This window comes from Hypomesus nipponensis, chromosome 17, assembly GCF_054491055.1.
Source record: "Hypomesus nipponensis isolate SF chromosome 17, ASM5449105v1, whole genome shotgun sequence".
NCBI classification, from domain to species: Eukaryota; Metazoa; Chordata; class Actinopteri; order Osmeriformes; family Osmeridae; genus Hypomesus; species Hypomesus nipponensis.
The window spans coordinates 3,052,895-3,070,896 of record NC_140377.1 but is presented as its reverse complement, the minus strand read 5'-3'; the positions used below and the strand labels follow the sequence as shown (position 1 = coordinate 3,070,896).

The 18,002-nt window shown below is 46.7% G+C and overlaps 3 protein-coding genes across 6 annotated transcripts; 2 read left to right on the top strand and 1 right to left on the bottom strand.

Moving 5' to 3' along the window:
- The first annotated feature begins 61 nt into the window (after positions 1 to 61).
- Positions 62 to 2,715, top strand: rnf113a (ring finger protein 113A). The gene is made up of 10 exons (XM_084678734.1): positions 62 to 216; positions 632 to 708; positions 825 to 923; positions 1,073 to 1,180; positions 1,305 to 1,414; positions 1,522 to 1,628; positions 1,782 to 1,871; positions 1,977 to 2,070; positions 2,161 to 2,267; positions 2,462 to 2,715. The coding sequence occupies exons 1-10, from the start codon at positions 114 to 116 to the stop codon at positions 2,527 to 2,529; spliced, it is 963 nt and encodes a 320-aa protein (XP_084534860.1). The 5' UTR covers positions 62 to 113; the 3' UTR covers positions 2,530 to 2,715.
- On the bottom strand, positions 2,705 to 9,730 carry strada (STE20 related adaptor alpha). Of its 2 annotated transcripts, XM_084678732.1 has the most exons (13): positions 9,578 to 9,730; positions 9,260 to 9,341; positions 8,993 to 9,050; positions 7,720 to 7,748; positions 6,258 to 6,360; positions 5,988 to 6,109; positions 5,500 to 5,608; positions 5,248 to 5,371; positions 4,996 to 5,167; positions 4,724 to 4,828; positions 4,333 to 4,589; positions 3,977 to 4,019; positions 2,705 to 3,816 (listed from the first exon to the last, which is right to left on the bottom strand). In XM_084678732.1, exons 2-13 carry the CDS (start codon positions 9,269 to 9,271, stop codon positions 3,661 to 3,663), a joined length of 1,290 nt encoding a protein of 429 aa, XP_084534858.1. In that variant the 5' UTR covers positions 9,272 to 9,341; positions 9,578 to 9,730; the 3' UTR covers positions 2,705 to 3,660. The 2 variants fall into 2 exon arrangements, with proteins under 2 accessions (XP_084534858.1, XP_084534859.1); XM_084678733.1 differs by lacking the exons at positions 7,720 to 7,748; positions 9,578 to 9,730.
- A 244-nt stretch (positions 9,731 to 9,974) lies between these two features.
- Positions 9,975 to 17,647, top strand: ddx42 (DEAD (Asp-Glu-Ala-Asp) box helicase 42). Of its 3 annotated transcripts, XM_084678726.1 has the most exons (18): positions 9,975 to 10,053; positions 10,587 to 10,843; positions 10,960 to 11,107; positions 11,233 to 11,294; positions 11,567 to 11,603; positions 12,052 to 12,204; positions 12,852 to 12,956; positions 13,120 to 13,239; positions 13,346 to 13,522; positions 13,654 to 13,782; positions 13,886 to 13,985; positions 14,082 to 14,129; positions 14,230 to 14,327; positions 14,449 to 14,725; positions 15,048 to 15,274; positions 15,363 to 15,473; positions 15,619 to 15,720; positions 16,069 to 17,647. In XM_084678726.1, exons 2-18 carry the CDS (start codon positions 10,602 to 10,604, stop codon positions 16,732 to 16,734), a joined length of 2,802 nt encoding a protein of 933 aa, XP_084534852.1. In that variant the 5' UTR covers positions 9,975 to 10,053; positions 10,587 to 10,601; the 3' UTR covers positions 16,735 to 17,647. The 3 variants fall into 3 exon arrangements, with proteins under 3 accessions (XP_084534852.1, XP_084534851.1, XP_084534853.1); XM_084678725.1 differs by lacking the exon at positions 9,975 to 10,053 and having other exon boundaries at positions 10,171 to 10,843; XM_084678727.1 differs by lacking the exons at positions 9,975 to 10,053; positions 10,587 to 10,843; positions 10,960 to 11,107; positions 11,567 to 11,603.
- The last annotated feature ends 355 nt before the right edge of the window (positions 17,648 to 18,002 follow it).

The window sequence follows — 18,002 nt, the reverse complement described above, 5'->3', positions numbered from 1 at the left end:
TGCCTCAGAATAAACCAATGGAAAACATGTCTCCTCTACGGTTGGGGTCGCTGTTTCAATGTTGTTCGCTATTGCTGATTTGTTGATGCAGGTTGCATCGAACAGAAAGAACGATGGCGGAATCAGATGAGCCTAAATCAACATGTACTTTTCTTTTCAAAAAGTCGTCAAAAAAATTCTCTGCACGAAAAAGAAAAGCCAGTGACAGCGAAAAAGGTAAAAAGATATTTGAAGAAAACCGCACTGCTGATTTTTGGTTCATAAAATTATATAATAGTTCGCCTGTTAGCTTGCAAGCTAATGTAATCACTTGCTATGAAATATAGCTATGTTTGTTAGCCTAAACAGCGAGCCCCATTTAGTCTGGTACAGTACGAGAAAGTATGAATTATATACATATGTTAGGACATCATTCATTGTAGCATCTAGGTGTTTTAACCATTTGTTATTTTGCTAGTATCTAGCTAGACACCGCTGCGTTACTGCTAGCTTACGTTTGCCCAAGTCTGTTATTAAATGCAGCTCAAGTACAGTGATCCGACTTGCAGTGCATGAGCGTCCATTCACACTTTGAAACGGCTTACAATTACGTGTTGCTATCGTGTATTCCGTTTTCTTGTGTTCTGCCTAGATAACAGTGATGAAGATAAAAATGCTGTGGTCAGGAAAGAGAAGAAGACTTCTGGAGTCAACCCCATGATTCAGAGGGTAAAGTGTACTCTTGACCAGCCTACGAAAAGCCTTTTCTCTGCTCATTTCTACTGTCCAGTTTTCGCCGTTTGAATCATAACATATACTAGTTCATGATGTGTTTTGCATCCTAGACTAAGAAAGTAGAGAAAGAGGCGGTGTCATCCAGCGAAAGTGATGAAGAAAAACAAGAGAAGAAAGTTACTGTGGCCTACAAGTCCACACGGTCGGCAGTGAGTCCACATTTCTAAGATCTCCAAACATTCTGAGATTTCTCTCTACTAAAGCCTGTAGTTTATCTTTACCTTCGAATCGTAACTGCCACTTTTTGAGCTCTGTCCATTCTTCCCTCATCGTGCTAATAGTCATCTTAAATGTGTAGAAACCAGAAGGACCGGAGGACATGGGTGCGACTGCAGTGTATGAATTGGACACCGAGAAGGATAAGGATGCTCAGTCTATCTTCGAAAGGAGCCAAAAGATTCAGGAGGTAAACGTTGCTTTATTTAGCTTGATAGCTAATTGGACAATATCAGTTTATCATTTGGTGTTGGGTGTCCTGTTAAAAGGCTAGAGGCAAATACATGATTTCTCATGACGTATTCTGTCACTAGGAGCTGACAGGTAAAGAAGATGATAAAATATACCGCGGTATAAACAACTACCACAAATACATCAAACCTAAAGACTCCACCATGGGCAATGCATCCTCGGGCATGGTCAGGTGAGTGAACACAAATATGCAGTGAGGAACACAGATGTAGAAAAAACAGCTTTGAACGTGAGCTCATTGTGCATTATTTCCTCCCCTCTACCTCTGTCCCATGATAGGAAAGGTCCAATCAGGGCCCCTGAACACTTGAGGGCCACAGTAAGGTGGGACTACCAGCCAGATATCTGCAAAGACTACAAAGAGACAGGCTTCTGTGGCTTTGGAGGTGAGCACCATGTTGCCAAAGGGTTCCTTTGCCAAATTAGCATCTGCCACAGAACTGTACCTATACTCATCAGACTCCAGTCTCACTTTATAGCAACTAAACCAGCTTTGGCAAAACTAAGCCCCCTTCTGTTTGTATTATTCCTCCCGTCAGACAGCTGTAAGTTCCTCCACGACCGATCCGACTACAAACACGGCTGGCAGATTGAGAGGGAGCTGGATGAAGGCCGCTACGGTGCCAACGGTGAGTTCACCCCACGCTGAGGTCTACAGAAGACTAGGGCCATGCTCTGTAATGTCGCTCTGATCTCAGTGATTCTCCTGCTCATCGCTGTGTTGCTGTGTGTAGACGAGGAGAACTATGAGGTGAGCAGTGACGAGGAGGACCTGCCCTTCAAGTGCTTCATCTGCCGGGAGTCCTTTAAGAATCCTGTCATCACAAAGTAAGACATAGACACTGATACCTCAAAGTCTTGGTTGGTGTAGACGAGAAGCAGTTTCTGTAGCAGTAATGAATGACCTCTGGATCTTAGGTGCAAGCATTACTTCTGTGAGACGTGCGCCCTGCAACACTATAGGAAGTCAAAGCGGTGTTACGTTTGTAACGTCCAGACTAACGGTGTCTTCAACCCAGCTAAAGGTGATGATGATAGTTTGACAGTTTTAAACATTTAAACTTGATAGTTTTAAACATTTAAACTTGATAATATATTCAACTGTCTTACAGATTACACTACATTGTTAATGGGTTAAAACACAAATGTGTTGGCAAATATATTTTGTCAGGTGAAACACATTTTAAACTTTTGCTTCCCTCATGTGTTTCTGTCCCAGAGCTTATGTCCAAGATCCAGAAGCACCAAGCCATGATCGACCAGCCGCCCTCAAATGAGGACGACTAGCAGACTGAGCCCCATCCAGCCTTCCCCAGATCCTGTCATCCCTTCTCTTAACGCACTGATTCGTCCAAGGGGACAAGTATCAGATTTGAGTGTTTTTTTTGGGAGAAAGGATGTAAGCAATTGTCAAGCTCTGTTGTCTTTTGTGAATATACATTTTTTTGGGATTAAAAATGAATTTTTATCATATTTTTCTTACACGTTGAGGTGAAGTGTTTAATATCAAGTAAAATGGTCAATAATCACACTCGACACTTTCTCCTGCTCAGCTCCACATACTCTTAATTCCACATGCACACAACCAATCAGAAACAAGCACCATGGTGACGTTCACTTTTAGAGAGAGACAAAAATGTGACAGTGGACCAAGAAGAATTTGACCTCAGATGACACCGCATGTACACAGGAACTAGTTAGCAATCGACTGAGAACAACAAATGTCACTTCCCCTATGGGTGAAGCGTGAGACGAAACACGTGACGACGCGAGGAGCTTGGCGACAACACAAGGTGCTTCTCTTTAGCTGTAAAGAGACGCTGAAACACTGTTCATAAACTGTTGGTACTGAATCCAGGTCATCTAACATCACATGGTAAGATAACATGAGCGACTCCCCACCATCATAATTCTCCTTGTGGACAGACAGGCAGGCAGGCCTCCAGGCTGGAATAGATCAGTGATTGGCTCACACTGACAGAGGTAGAGTATCACCTCTGTATACACAGGCAGATGAAGCCAAATCCTCCTCTGGAGACAGTCCATTGAGGATGCTTCTTGGGGAGGATATAGCTTGATCTCCTATAGAAGAACTGTCTCTTGATGTAACACCTCCATTGGTAAAGAGTCAAGACATTCTCCAGTGTTCCGTGGTGGGTCTAGAGGGCTTTGAGTTTAACCCTAGCGGTGTGTGATAGACAGCAGAGCTGTGCATGGGCTTTTTGCTCATGCACCTATTAGGGTAAAGCTCGCAAGATACAGCAATGGGAGGCAAGATGGCCGCTGGCTTTTAAACTTCAGTCTCCGTAGTTTAAAGTTTTAATTATTTACACGTGCCAGAAAAAAAAAAAGGTCCTTCCAGTCCAGTGTTCTCAGAGAATTTCCTCTTCCTCGTAACATCCGTTTGTCCTCCCATTGTCAGAAGTCCCAGTCCTCCACATCCAGGTAGCTGAGGCCTGACTCCAGGCTAGCCAGCCCAGAGTGAGAGTCCTGAGGCTGGCCGCTCTCAAAGCTGGTGATGGGTGAAACGGGCCGGAACAGCTCTGGAAGAGCCTCTGATGGCCGGCGCTTAATCTGCAGGAAACACACCCGAAACCACTGTTACCTTCCAGGCTCTTTCAATACAGATGAATGAGGATGAATTAAGGATACAAGGACATTAATGAACAGCCCTTTATTTAGACTTGTTTCTTTTTATATCCTGGACTAGAGTTTGGAAAAGGGTCCTGCTCACCTGTTTGAAAAAGGAATGACCTATAAGAGTGGTTGCACATGGCCTGTTGGGAGAAGAGTGACATCCAACATTACTGAAATGACCACAACATGCTTCAGCGTATACGGTACACACTGATGCATTATGTACACAGCAGTGCATTGCCCAAGGACACAATGTTATTTTGCACAGCTGGGAATCGAACCAACAACCTTCTAATGAATAGCCCGACTCCTTAACCGCTCAGCCATGTGACCCCCCCATTTACACTTAAGTCATTTAGCAGAATGAAGTGCCTTGCCCAAGGACACAACTGTCATTTTGCACGGCCAGGACCCAAACCGGCAACCTTCTGATTAATGGGCTCACGGGCTCACCTCTTTTCGGGGTCCCTCTGCAGACACAGGTCTACAAAGGCGTGGAAGTGTGGGGAGAAGGTGCGGCTGTAGGGGTGGTTGGCCGAGGAGGAGGAGGAGGGCTCCCCGTTAGAGTGGCGGGCCCCTCCGGCCCCGGGCCCCTCGCAGATGCCCGAGTCTGCCCCGGAGCGGGACGGCTTCATGGTCAGCTCCTCTGGAGGGATGGTGGTAGTGTCCAACAGACACGGTACTGTTCCATTCAGCTTCTCCAACAGCATCTGGGGGACAGAGATGGAGGAAAGGGGGGAGAGGAACCACGACTTGTGAGATGGGACAGTGAGCGAGACTGAATTGGAGAAGAGAGGAACGATAAGAGCGAGGGAAGGAAGAAGAGGTCGGTTTGGGTGCTCACCTGTGTGGCTGGCATGTCCTTAAAGGGAACATGGCCATTGGCCAGCTCGCAAGCTGTGATACCCAGGCTGTAGATGTCAGACCGGAAGTCATATCCCTGCAGATTCTGGTGAGAGACACAGAGAGACACACACAGAGAGAGAGAGAGAGAGAGAGAGAGAGAGAGAGAGAGAGAGACCGACAGATGATTGGTCGTGGGGACGGTCCAGTACTTATGCCACGTCATTGGCACCGAGACCCCATGGTGAGATGTCTGGCGAGGGGCGAGCGTACCTGCTGCAGCACCTCCGGGCTGAGCCAGGGCAGCACTTTAACACTGTACTGGGGGAAGTCGTGGACCACCCGGGCTCTCTGGCCGTGCCGGATCAGGCTGAAGATGCTCCGCAGCCCAGACATGCACACCTGGCCGTCGGCAGAGATCAGCACGTGGCTGGCCTTCACGCTCCTGCCAACACACACACGTGGGGTCAGTGAGAGCATCTCAACCCAGAGAACATGAACCAGAGTGGTGCCGTTGTGTTTTACCTGTGTACATAGCCCATGTGGTGGATGTACTCCAGGGCTCTGAGAATGCCCAGAAGAATGTAGGCGATTGCCAGTTCACTCATCCCGTCTGCGAAATGGGTGCTGATCAGATCTCTGGCTGACCCTACAGACACAGGGAGACAGAGGCTGGACTTAGAGACGTTGGCCCCTCCACCAACCCCTGACTGATCCACAACCACAGGGGATCCAGGGGAATGCCTTCGTCAAGAAGCCTCAATTCCTCCTCCTCACCGTAGGCCATGAAGGGAGTGATGACCCACAGTTCGTTGTCAGCGATGAAGATGCTCCTGTAGGGGAGGATGCTGGAGTGGTGGAACAGCTTGGACACGTGGAGCTCTCCCTGCGACAGACAGGACGTTACGACAGCTTAGACACTAAAACACAGGCAGAGATTTGGGGTCTAATTCTGAAAGGGGAGGAAAACACACTGTCGGAGAGAGAGAGAGAGAGAGAGAGAGGGAGAGGAGAGAGAGAGAGAGAGAGAGAGAGAGAGAGAGAGAGAGAGAGAGAGAGAGAGAGAGAGAGAGAGAGAGAGAGAGAGAGAGAGAGAGAGAGAGAGAGAGAGAGGCGTAGTGATGGCCCACACAGAGGCCAGATGAGGACATTATGTAACGACTGATATAAAAAGCCAGGGGAGAGGAAGTGTTTGTCCTATGATGTCATGGCATGCCGTGGGCGTGGCTTGCGGGGGGGTGGAGGGAGCCGTGACGGAGGCCGACCTGCAAGTAGGCAACCATGTCGTTGGTGCAGGACTCCAGGTCAATACGACGGATGGCCACGTGTTCCCCTGTGGGTCTGTATCTGGCCAGGTTCACAGTCATCAAATCCTCCAGGCCACGGCCTTGGATGACAAACACGCACATTTTCGTTAGCGCACACACACACACACACACATGTATACATACAAAGATATATATATAGACACATTCGCTGGGCACATTAAACCCCCAATCGCCCTGTCTGACCCCCAGGGCCTGTCACTGCCTCACCTATGACGGTGAGGAGCTCGTAGGCACCGCTGTCTGGGAGGAAGCTAGCCATGGTTCCCCGTCTGGAGAGTGAGGTCAGGCTCTCCTGGCTGTCTTCATGGGCCTGGGGAGGGAGAACGGAGGGCAACGCAGATACGAGTCAACGCTAGAAGCAACAGGCTGCGTTAGTGCTAGAGTGCTGTAGGCCATGTGTCAGTGACTCCGATAGGCTGGGTCAGCGTGATGCTGGTTGTTGCTAGGCGGCCAGAGAGGCCTGGCTAGATGGCAGCAAACGACTCATGCAGAGGAAGAGCTGTTCCTTTTGATTGGTTAACAGAACTGGGGGCGTCACTGCACTGGTTTGACAACAGGGGGTGCATGACAGCGTACGCTAAGGTTTTGTAACAAAATGTTTAATCAAGTCATCAACTGTGATTCCTGCCACTCAAACGTTGGCAACTGACAAGACGTGGCAGCACGGCAGCTAATTCGTAGGGTGCAAAAATATCGTCGGGCAATGCGTAAGAATAGCGTTGCAGTGTGGGCGCATCGGAAGCATCAGAAGCGTTTCCATGGTGACCGGTTTAGAGAGAGGTGGATGTTGACATTAAGACAGACTCTGAAGGGGTTGCCATGCATTGCCAAAATAGAACACATGGAACTCCATCCAACTGTAGTCCACAAGCATCAACAGCAGCTGGTGACCTTGACAACCAGCCCCCACCCATTCACCTCCATGTCGTTTCTCGTGAGGAACACCAAAGGCTACACGGACCACAAACAAAGACAGTGTTCACAGATCACGTTCACCTCATACAGCACATGGAACAGTATCAGTCACATTTAGTGAGGAGGGCATTTAGTGGGGGACCAAAGACAAGGTAAAATCACAGCTCCCAACAACAGCTGCACATCAACAAGACCACCGTGAGGGATTAGTGAGGACCCATTGAGGCATTTAAACTAGAAGACAAAATAGCCCCTGTAACCTGGGGCCTCAGGGATATCAACCCATATCGTAGGTGAAAAGCACAATGTTAATAGACAGGGATCACCTGATATCAAAGTAGTTAGCAAACACTAATCGGCCATGTTCTGAGGCCACCATGCACAGGGGGGGGGGGGGGGGGGTACAGAGCTACATCATTGGAATTGGCATTTATTACTTTCACCAAACTCTTCGTAGCTAATATGATTGAATTGACCCCCTTGTCTCCTTATACTAAACATAACCCTATGACGTTGAATTACTATAAGATTCACCTATTCTCCACCTCCCCCAATAACAAACATGGTGGGTGAAGTGGGATGGGCCTCATAGCACAAAGCGCACACACAGCAACATGGTGAATCACATGACCATGCATAGTACCAGGCTCGGGGCTTGTGAATTCATTCACATACACACTCATTCAATGTACATGAACAAAGGCTTATGGTGGCAAAAAGAATCATTTGCAGTGGACAGGATAGCTGCACTTACGTTCCTGTGAGAGCTTCTCTGAGATTGCTCTGGGATAGAGAAACCACATCAATGACAAATAAACAAACATACACACAAAATAGGTCTGTCTTTAAGGCAGCTTCGAAATCGTTAGGTTCACGGTGTGCTTGGAGGAGCATATTGCATTTGTCTCAACATTGCTGGTCAGACTCATTCTGCTGGATGTAGTCCATTACATATAAAAATTGTCTGAACCAGTTCTCTTAATCATGACGAGTAAACAGAAGGCATCAGGTAGGCCGAACTGTTCCTTTAAATACAGAAATGACTTACGGCCCTAGTTTTACCTACGACAGCTACAGTGTGATCCATTTGATGTAAGATGTAAAAATGGCAATGTATTCAGCCAGTGACATATTTCTTTCTTTGGAATGAGTGTGAATCATCCTCTCAGACACCCGTAAATCAATGAATTAGGAAGAATAAAAACATCCGATATACCCAATGTAATCCATTTGATGCATGTCATCAAGCTAGAGAGACAAGTTTGTTACCTTTGCTACTAGACAAAGCAATACAATGTAAAGGGTGCAGAGATGCTCCACCCACCTCATTAACAGAAAAAGGACACATGCAACAATTAGGTGCAAAAAAGCTGATGGAAAAAGGAACATGAAGCATAGCTTGAAAACAAAGTAAACCTCCCCACATCCCATCCCAACCCTCTAGAGTCTAGACTGTTTGATTGATCTGTATATAGTCAACCCAATAACATTTTACTCTTCTGGGCTAGGCTAACTGTTCTCAACGTAAGCATTTCTAAAGCCAAGTGTTTGTTTGTGAAGCCAATATTACATATTTAAAAAGGTAAACAGGAGAGATTTCTTTCCTAATGACATTGGGGCCTTTCATCTGCTGCATTGTTTACGTTACATCATCTTCAGATTGTCACTTTACAGACAGAGAACAACAATCAATAACTACCAGGGTTCAGACACAAACCAAACTGTGATAACAAGCATTTCAATTAAATTAAATACAGCAAGCTGTGGCTATTTTGTATACTAGTTCTGTATTGTGTGGTATGTTTGTAGATCTATGAATTATTGAAGTAATTATTCAATTATTTTATTTTAAGATTGTTTGTAGGGGGTTGTTGCATTCAAAGATTGCACAATAATCTTGTTGGCAAAGCTGCAACAGAGACATGGCTGGCATATCATATTTTAGCTAGGCAACTCTGTAGCTGATGAATAGCTTGATGTGCGCGCGGTTGCTGGGAGAACCCGTTAATAATACACCTGGATCTCACCTCCAAATAACTCCAAATCCCGCAGACTCTCCACGCTCAATTTCTCTGAGACCCAACGCTGACACGGAGAAAACGAGGTGCAATGCATGTGTAAAAAGGAGAAAGAGAAGAGAGCGGATAAACTGCGTAGTCTGGACTAATCCTCATGGTGATACACAACACATACTGTAAATCACTAGGCCCCACATGGTTATTTATTGAAAAAGTGACTGGAATGCTTTTGCTGCTCGTCAACTTCAACAGAGGACTGTCATCACTAACTCTTACCAAAAAAGACATGGATCCGAATGATTGTGATGGCTATAACGTCAAAATACCCATCCAGAGATAACACCTGCAATGGAAAAATCTGAGACAATAGATGTAAATTAGTATGATAGTGCAGTTACCTAGGACAATGAATAGGCATGATAACTCCAAAGATGTGAAACAGAAATGGACATAATCGGTTGTGCTGGCTCGGTTAGCTACTGTAGCTAGCGAAGGATGGCAAGCTAGCTAACTGGCTACCATCGCCGATGGGAGTTTTGGCTAACAAGACATATACATATGTAGTTAATGCATATAGCAAGTACAATAACTTACACGTATTGGGTTTTGCTCAGCCGTGTCCAATTTGTTTTTCAAGCTCCCTGAATATCAACGTTACGTAGCGTAGCTACTGGGGGTGGGTACTAAGGAAGATGCGGTTCTGAACTAGGATAGGGTCTGCTTGTTATGATTGCCACAGAGGACACAGGGCGGAATACACCTATAGCATGACGGATTGTTGGGAGCATCCATAAGTGTTTAATGAATGCACTAACAATTGTTTAGAGTATACACAATGGATAATTTTTTACTGCAACTCTCGGGTCCAATTCAATTCACTTGTTGTATCTGACTTAATAGGAAGTACCTAGTGTACCGACGTGCGTTAACTATCACAAATCGAAGAACAATTCCTGCTGTTGTGGGTCGCTTGAAAATTACGTTGTGCACAAATTCTGCGGACGTTGATGACGCAGAATACTTTTTGTATCAAACTGCGTTAAAAGACGTTTCTTCGAAGCAAGAGTCAGGTAAATGTAGTAATAGTGCTGCACCAATATCAGAGTTGATGTCGTTTAGTGATGTAGTATCGATTGTACTGTTTGCAAATGACCTTGGCAAAGCACATTGGTTGCTAATCTTTCATAACACACCCACTTCAAGAGCTTGTCGTGCCGCTGCGGCCCATGTCACACAGCACAACGAGCTAAGCTAGTTTAGCTAGCTAGTAAATAATAACATGCAACCAAAACGCTGCTTAGCACCTATCATATAGTTCCTCTTTTGAAAATCAAATCTGTATGATTGAAGTCTTTGTTTGATCCCACTGCATAGAATACAAAATCCGTTGGTTGGTCGACTTAGTTTAGTGTATTATATAGCTAGCCAACAATCTATTTTCCAAATGGGGTTTTATTAATGGTCATATTAGTCTTGGTATGGTGGATAGGAAACATACTCGTACAAGAAAGTACTTTGGGAGAGGCAACACAGAAATGGGTTTGGTTTCTAATAGCCAAAGCCTGGGATTGTTTGTATTAACTTATTTTTCGCCGCCTGCTAGGATACAGCCTAAAAAATGAATTGGAGCAAGGGTGGGCCGAGTGGTAAGCGTGGGTTCGGGTTTGGAGGATTCTCACTTGGAGGAGGGGGTGGTGGAGGAGGAGGAGGACCAGCAAAGAAAGAAGAGCCTCGTTTGCCCCAAAAGTCCCACACATCGTTTGGAGCGACAGGATCAGCAGCAGGCTATGGAAAGAACCAACAGCTCCCAGCATTCTACAAAATAGGAACAAAAAGAGCAAACTTTGACGAAGAGAATGCGTGAGTATTGACCTTTTTCCACACTGAATTGGGTGGGGATGATGAGCCTCATAGTGTTCATGCGATCAACATCACAACGCATCAACCTGAGTTGAGTATATCCAAATCTACATCAGGTATTTTGAAGATGATGAAGAGGAGTCCAGCAGTACAGACTTGCCCTACATCCCAGCTGAGAACTCACCAACACGCCAGCAGATGCAGTCAGGTGGTGGTTCAGACAGTGAAGATGACCCCTTGGACGCCTTCATGGCGGAAGTTGAGGTGAGTTTTAAGATTGACAGAACGGGGGTCATATCTGAAGGCTGTCACTGAGTATTTGCTTGCCATTGTTTTTAATGTGTCTTCAACTTTCTTGTTTTCGTCCCATTGAACCCTCGGTTCTCTAGGACCAAGCGGCTAAGGACATGAAGAAACTGGAAGAGAAGGAAAAAGAGAAGAAGATTGCAAAGTAAGTTTTTTTTAATGGATACGCACGGTAATGTCCTCAAGGAAAAGTGTTTTAGACTGAACCCAGCAATTGTGTGGTGCAGTTGTACAAAGATGCAAAATGTTATCTGGCCAGCCTTAAAAACAAACACAGTTGGCTTTCGAACTCACCTGACAGGTAACACATCTAGCTTGGTTTGCATTGCCACTGTTGAGGGACAACTGGGATGTGGGGGCATCGTGGCTATATGAAGGAGTCGCAGGGAAGTTTTTTTTCTCCGCTTGTCTTTTCAGGGGTATTCGTGATGACATTGAAGAGGAAGATGAACAAGTGAGTGACTCATCAAAAATTTACTACATTTCTGATCAGAGAAGCCCTCTGACCATCCCCTTCTAGACCCATATCTGCTCAAATCCCACAACTCTACCCATTCTCTCTCTCTTTCTTAACAAATGTGATTGCAGGTATTTTTGCCTAATGGAGGGAAGTCTACATGTATTTGCTTCCTTTCTGAAAACAGAAAAGCATGTTTATACAATGTAACAACACGCAATATCCTACTTCATCGAGCGAAATAATGCCTTTGTCAGGGGTTAAAACGAATAACACTATCAATACAAATGAGGATGACATCCATATTTTGTCCATACCATTGGGTTAGGCCAACCTTGTAAATGTGAACGACTCCCATGTTTTGTGACTGTTACAAGTGCCTCCGTAGGTGAACTGCTGCAAGTTAGCTGACCGTGTGGGTCACATGATGGTGTGCTCTCTGCAGGAAGCCTACTTCAGATACATGGCGGAGAACCCCACAGCTGGCCTGACTCTGGAGGACGAAGATGAGAACGTGGATTATGATAGCGATGGTAACCCCATTGCACCAGCTACCAAGAAGATCATCATGCCCTTGCCCCCCATCGACCACTCAGAGGTACTATATGTGCTATATGTATGTATAAGGGAGTCAGATGGCTGAGCAGTTAGGGAATCGGGCTATTAATCAGAAGGTTGCCAGTTCGATTCCTGGGGGGGGGGCGTTAATAATTCGTTACACAGAACTCTATTATATTAAATATTAATCAATTATTCACACCTTCACAAAATCAACAACAAACTATTTCTGCATATGCATGCAGGTAGCAATGCTAGTGCTAAATAACTATTTAGCTGTTTGGCTCCATGACTGATATAGCTGTCTGTCTTACTAGAACGGTATGCATCGTTGCTAACGTGTGCTGACGTTGTGACTGCGTGCGTATGTGAGAAAGACGCGTGAGTGACAGAGAGACGGAGGGAGAGCAGGGAAAGAAAATGCTGCTGAACGAATACGCTGTGTGTTTTAGCCTAAATAGTGTAAAAAAAACGGTGTTGATTCTGTGGCGCACCGCCACAAATTAGTCTATGTGTGGGAAACACTGGTCCCTGTACTTACTTTAAGTCGCTGACTAAATGTACATGTTAATGGATGGGCTGGACACTGGAAGACTACATCCTTAAGATTCGTCTGGTTCTGGCATGTTGCCGAGTAGCACTTAGGAAAAGGACTCTTCTTATTGCTTTTGTGTCACCTCTATACAGATCGATTATCCTCCCTTTGAGAAGAACTTCTACAACGAACATGAGGAGCTTCACAGCCTCACACCTACCCAGGTCATAGACTTGAGGCACAAACTCAATTTGCGGGTAAGTCCCAGAATTCCAACACGCACATACACGACACCTCTTATTTAAAATGCAAAAGCGAATTCATAACTGTGTGCTGTGTCCAACAATCCTGTTGTTTTGGATTCATGACTGTCTCGATCTTATATCTTTTGTCCTGGCTGACCTCTTGTTTTGTCGCCAGGTGTCAGGTGCCGCCCCTCCTAAACCCTCCACCAGCTTTGCCCATTTTGGCTTTGACGAGCAGCTAATGCACCAGATCCGCAAGTCCGAGTACACACAGCCAACGCCTATACAGTGCCAGGTCAGTCCCTAAGCTGCTTACTCTGTGTACACGCACACGTCACATGTTCTGGCGCACATGCTTTGGATGCTATATCGGATGTGTCTTCTAACCTCTTGTTGTTCAGGGAGTGCCGATAGCCCTGGGTGGTCGTGACATGATCGGTATCGCCAAGACCGGCAGCGGGAAAACGGCAGCGTTTATCTGGCCCATGCTCGTCCACATCATGGACCAGAAAGAGCTGGACACCGGAGAAGGGCCCATCGCAATCATAGTGTGCCCCACCAGGGAACTCTGTCAACAGGTTAGAGAGTGTGTGTTGGGGGGGGGGGGGGGGGGCTTACTTTGGGTTAGCCAGAAGTAAGATGAGAATTTTTCAAGGTCCCTAGTGATGGCACATTCACCAGTCCCTAACGACATATTGGTGGTCCCCAGATCCACGCAGAGTGCAAGCGCTTCGGCAAAGCCTACTCTCTGCGCTCTGTGGCAGTCTACGGAGGAGGCAGCATGTGGGAACAGGCCAAAGCACTGCAGGAGGGGGCGGAGATTGTGGTGTGCACCCCGGTGAGTGCTCCACCTGTCTAGGGGTTTGTCGTGACGGAAGCTGTCCTCGCCGGCCTCTGAATAAGCTCACTGTTGAACCTCACGTGGGCTGTTTGCGTCACAGGGCCGTCTGATTGACCACGTGAAGAAGAAGGCCACGTCCCTGCAGAGAGTCACATACCTGGTGTTTGACGAGGCCGACCGCATGTTCGACATGGGCTTCGGTCGGTTCCGCTCGTCTGCCTGCTTCTCACACACAGCGTACACAATGCAGTCAGACGTGTCTTTTTAACACCTTTTTAACCGCTCTGTGTCTACAGAATACCAAGTGAGGTCTGTCGCCAGTCATGTCCGCCCTGACAGACAGAGTGAGTGTTTGTCAGCCTTCTTGATGATTAAGAGATGATGAGTTTGTTTGTCCTGGACTACTTGTTCCTAACTTAACCACCGCCACGCATGTCCTCACAGCCCTTCTGTTCAGCGCTACCTTCCGTAAAAAGATCGAGAGGCTAGCCCGAGACATCCTGGTGGACCCCATCCGGGTGGTGCAGGGAGACATTGGAGAGGTAACACACCTGTCCTGGGTCTTTCATCTGATCTTTCACCTGCGATCTGGATCGAACCCCATAATAATTACCCCTCTGTCTCCCTCTCGCCACCCTCCTCTTCCTCCTCCACCACCTCCAGGCCAATGAGGATGTTACCCAGCTGGTGGAAGTGCTTCCCAGCGGGGTGGAGAAGTGGGGCTGGCTCACCCGCCGCCTGGTGGAGTTCACCTCGTCCGGCTCAGTGCTCATCTTTGTCACCAAGAAGGCCAACTGTGACGAGCTGGCCACCAACCTGACCCAGGAGGGCCACAGCCTGGGGCTGCTGCATGGAGACATGGACCAGAGCGAGAGGAACAAGGTGATCGCCGACTTCAAGAAGAAGAACCTGCCTGTGCTGGTGGCCACTGACGTTGCAGGTGAGAGGAGGAGCCAATCAGATTTGGAATTTGATTTTATGGGAGTGCGATGGCTGAGTGGTTAAGGAATCGCGCTATTAATCAGATGGTTGCCGGTTTGATTCCTGGCCGTGAAAATTATGTTGTGTCCTTGGGCAAGGCACTTCACCCTACTTGCCTCGGGGAAATGTCCCTGTACTTACTGTAAGTCGCTCTGGATAAGAGCGTCTGCTAAATGACTAAATGTAAATGTAATTTAAGTTTTTCATCTGCTTTAAACGACTTAACCAGTGATGAGTTTTTTGATGACGTCTTGCTTCCTTGCTCTCGTTTCCGCCTCCAGCTCGTGGTCTGGACATCCCTTCAATCCGTACCGTCGTGAATTACGATGTGGCCCGAGACATCGACACACACACTCACAGGATTGGTCGAACAGGTCGTGCAGGTGAAAAGGGTGTGGCCTACACCCTCCTGACCAATAAAGACACGTCTTTTGCTGGTGACCTTGTGCGGAACCTGGAGGGAGCCAATCAATGTGTATCCAAAGAGCTCATGGACTTAGCAATGCAGGTAAACGGTAATGATAATGTTTTAGAATGAATGTCATGAGTTGATGATTCCGTGTATTTACTGAACCTGTTTGTTTTATGATACTCAGAATCCCTGGTTCAGGAAATCCCGCTTCAAGGGTGGTAAAGGAAAGAAGGTGAACATCGGAGGTGGAGGTCTTGGTTACAGGGAGAGGCCAGGCCTTGGAGCGGAAATTTCTGTGAGTTTTGCGTCATTCAAACTCAAGTCTGTGTGCTCCTGCGTAACTTTGCCTTTTTAGGTCAAATGCTCCAGGCACGTTTGTGTTTAGACAGATAGTACAAAATATGTTCTCATTGTAGACTCTTTTGTTGTTTTTGTATCAGGATCGTAGTGGAGGGTCTTCTTCAAGTAGCTATGAAGGTTACAGTAAACCCACCACTGGGGCCATGGGAGACAGAATGTCAGCCATGAAGCAAGCCTTCCAGGTACCCCTCTCTCTCTCTGTCTCTCTGTCTCTCTATCTCTCTCCACTCATCATATGTTGTAACATCTGCAGTTTCTGTCCTTCACATTTCCAACAACGTGTCCCAAGTCTGTTCTTAACCCCCTAGTCTTTTTATTGCTCCCTCTATATATATATATATATACATATATACATATATACATATATACATATATACATATATACATATATACATATATACATACATATATACATATATACATATATACATACATATATACATATATACATACATATATACATACATACATACATACATACATACATACACATATATATAAAACTTGCCAATGTGTTTCCTTGCCTCCAGTCACAGTACAAGAACCACTTTGTAGCAGCGTCAGGCGTCCCGCCTAAGCTCACCACCAAGTCTAGCAGCTCCTCAGGCTGGACCAGCGCCGGCAGCCTCAGCTCCGTGCCCACTGAGGCCGCAGAGGCCCCAGACAGGTTCAGGGCCTCCATGGCCCCTCCTCCTGCCCTCAGCATGGGCACCAAGATGGCCGGATTCACCAGTGCTGGTTCCCTCAGCTCTGTGCCAGAGAGCCACAACAGCGCACCTCAGAGCTACCCTGCCCCGCCCTCCCCGCGAGACGGGCCCCGCGGCGACAGGTACGGGGAAGACAGGGGTCGCCACGGAGACGGGCACCACCGATACAGCGACCGGAGCGAGCGCCACGGCAGCGGAGGAGAGCGGGACCGGCACGGGGACCGGCACGCCGAACGCGACCGATACGGGGACGCGGAGCGCCACGGCAGCAGTGGTCGCCACGGCGAGAGTCGTAATGGAGATGGAAACAGGAGAGATAGAGATGATTGGAGAAGTGATAGGGAGGGGGGAGACAGGGAGGGAGGAGAGAGGGCAGGAGGAGAGAGGGAGGGAGGAGACAGGGGAGGTGAGGGGAGAGGGAACAGGGAGGAAGACAGCTTTGCCGTCCCCGATCCGCCCAAACGTAAAAAGAGCAGGTGGGACAACTAAAACCCACCCAGTTAGAAAGCATCTGGAACCAGCCAACTGTTCTTGAGCATGCCTAGTGTGTAGACAAACAGCTGGTCATATCAGAGGAGTCGGAAACAAGCACAGAGGTTCAGGGGGATTTTTACTTTAACCCATTATATGGCTCGAGTACGAAGGGAAATATGGACAGTTTCTATCGGTTGGGTACTCTTTCACACTTCCCACAACAGTCCTCTTATCTTGAACTGAACTTTTTGATTTGGGAGTCCCACCTGGTATCGGCCATACGTCTGGATTTGTGAAGCTGGCCTCAGATTGAGCCAGTTGAAGCAAGAAGTGGAGCGGTATCTCCATCTTTATCCCAGTAAACGTTCAAGGCTGAAGTGTTTGTTGTTGTCTTGTTTATGTCCTACTGCTCACTGAACAGCCAGTTGCTGCTCAGGTCAACTCCACAACCTGTTTTTTTTTATTTTATATATGTATATGTATACCCTTACAACATGTGTTTGTAAGGGTAATATCAGCCCACGTTGCTAATTTGTTCATGACCGATTCAACTTTTTTGTTTTCAAGATGTGAACTACTGCAAATTACATTTGTCAACGTGTTTTACATCTTGTGCTCAAGTTTTAGCGGAGTGCCTTTCAGTGGCACTTAGGTGTTTTATATGCTTATGGCCTTGGTGTCAACAAAACGTATTTGTTAACGTGTGTGAGGAAAGTTCTTGCGGAAGTTATTATTAAAAATAGCTTGAGCAGGACTCGGTCTGTCACCATTTTTTGCATCCCGGAGATTCCAATCCGTTGCGTAGACTTCATAACATACTTCAATTGACTTACAGTGATCTGTAACACTTTTCATCAGACTGTATTCTGTGTTTCGCGTGTATGTTGTTGTCATCTCACTTCCTCGTAATAAACTTTTTCAGACTTGGCATTTGGATGGCTTTGTGAGGGAGACGGTTTACCAAAGGCTAGCCAAAGTCACCGTATCTAGCATGTAGCGACTGTCAATTTCGCTGCTTACACTTGTAGGCGAATATATCTTCCAGATAACAAGATTGAGGGGGTATAGTTAGTCATACACGGCACAAAAGATGTAACATGGGTGTTATTGTCCCTGTAGCTAAAGTGTGCGGTAATAGTGTGAGGAGGTTGGGAGGCTGTAGCAATCATATTTGCAGATCAAATTTCAAAAACTAAAAACCATGCATGCAATCCCGACAATTCACCACTAGGTGGTGGTTTACAGTAAACTCGTACAGAGAAATATACCCCCTCCCCCCATAC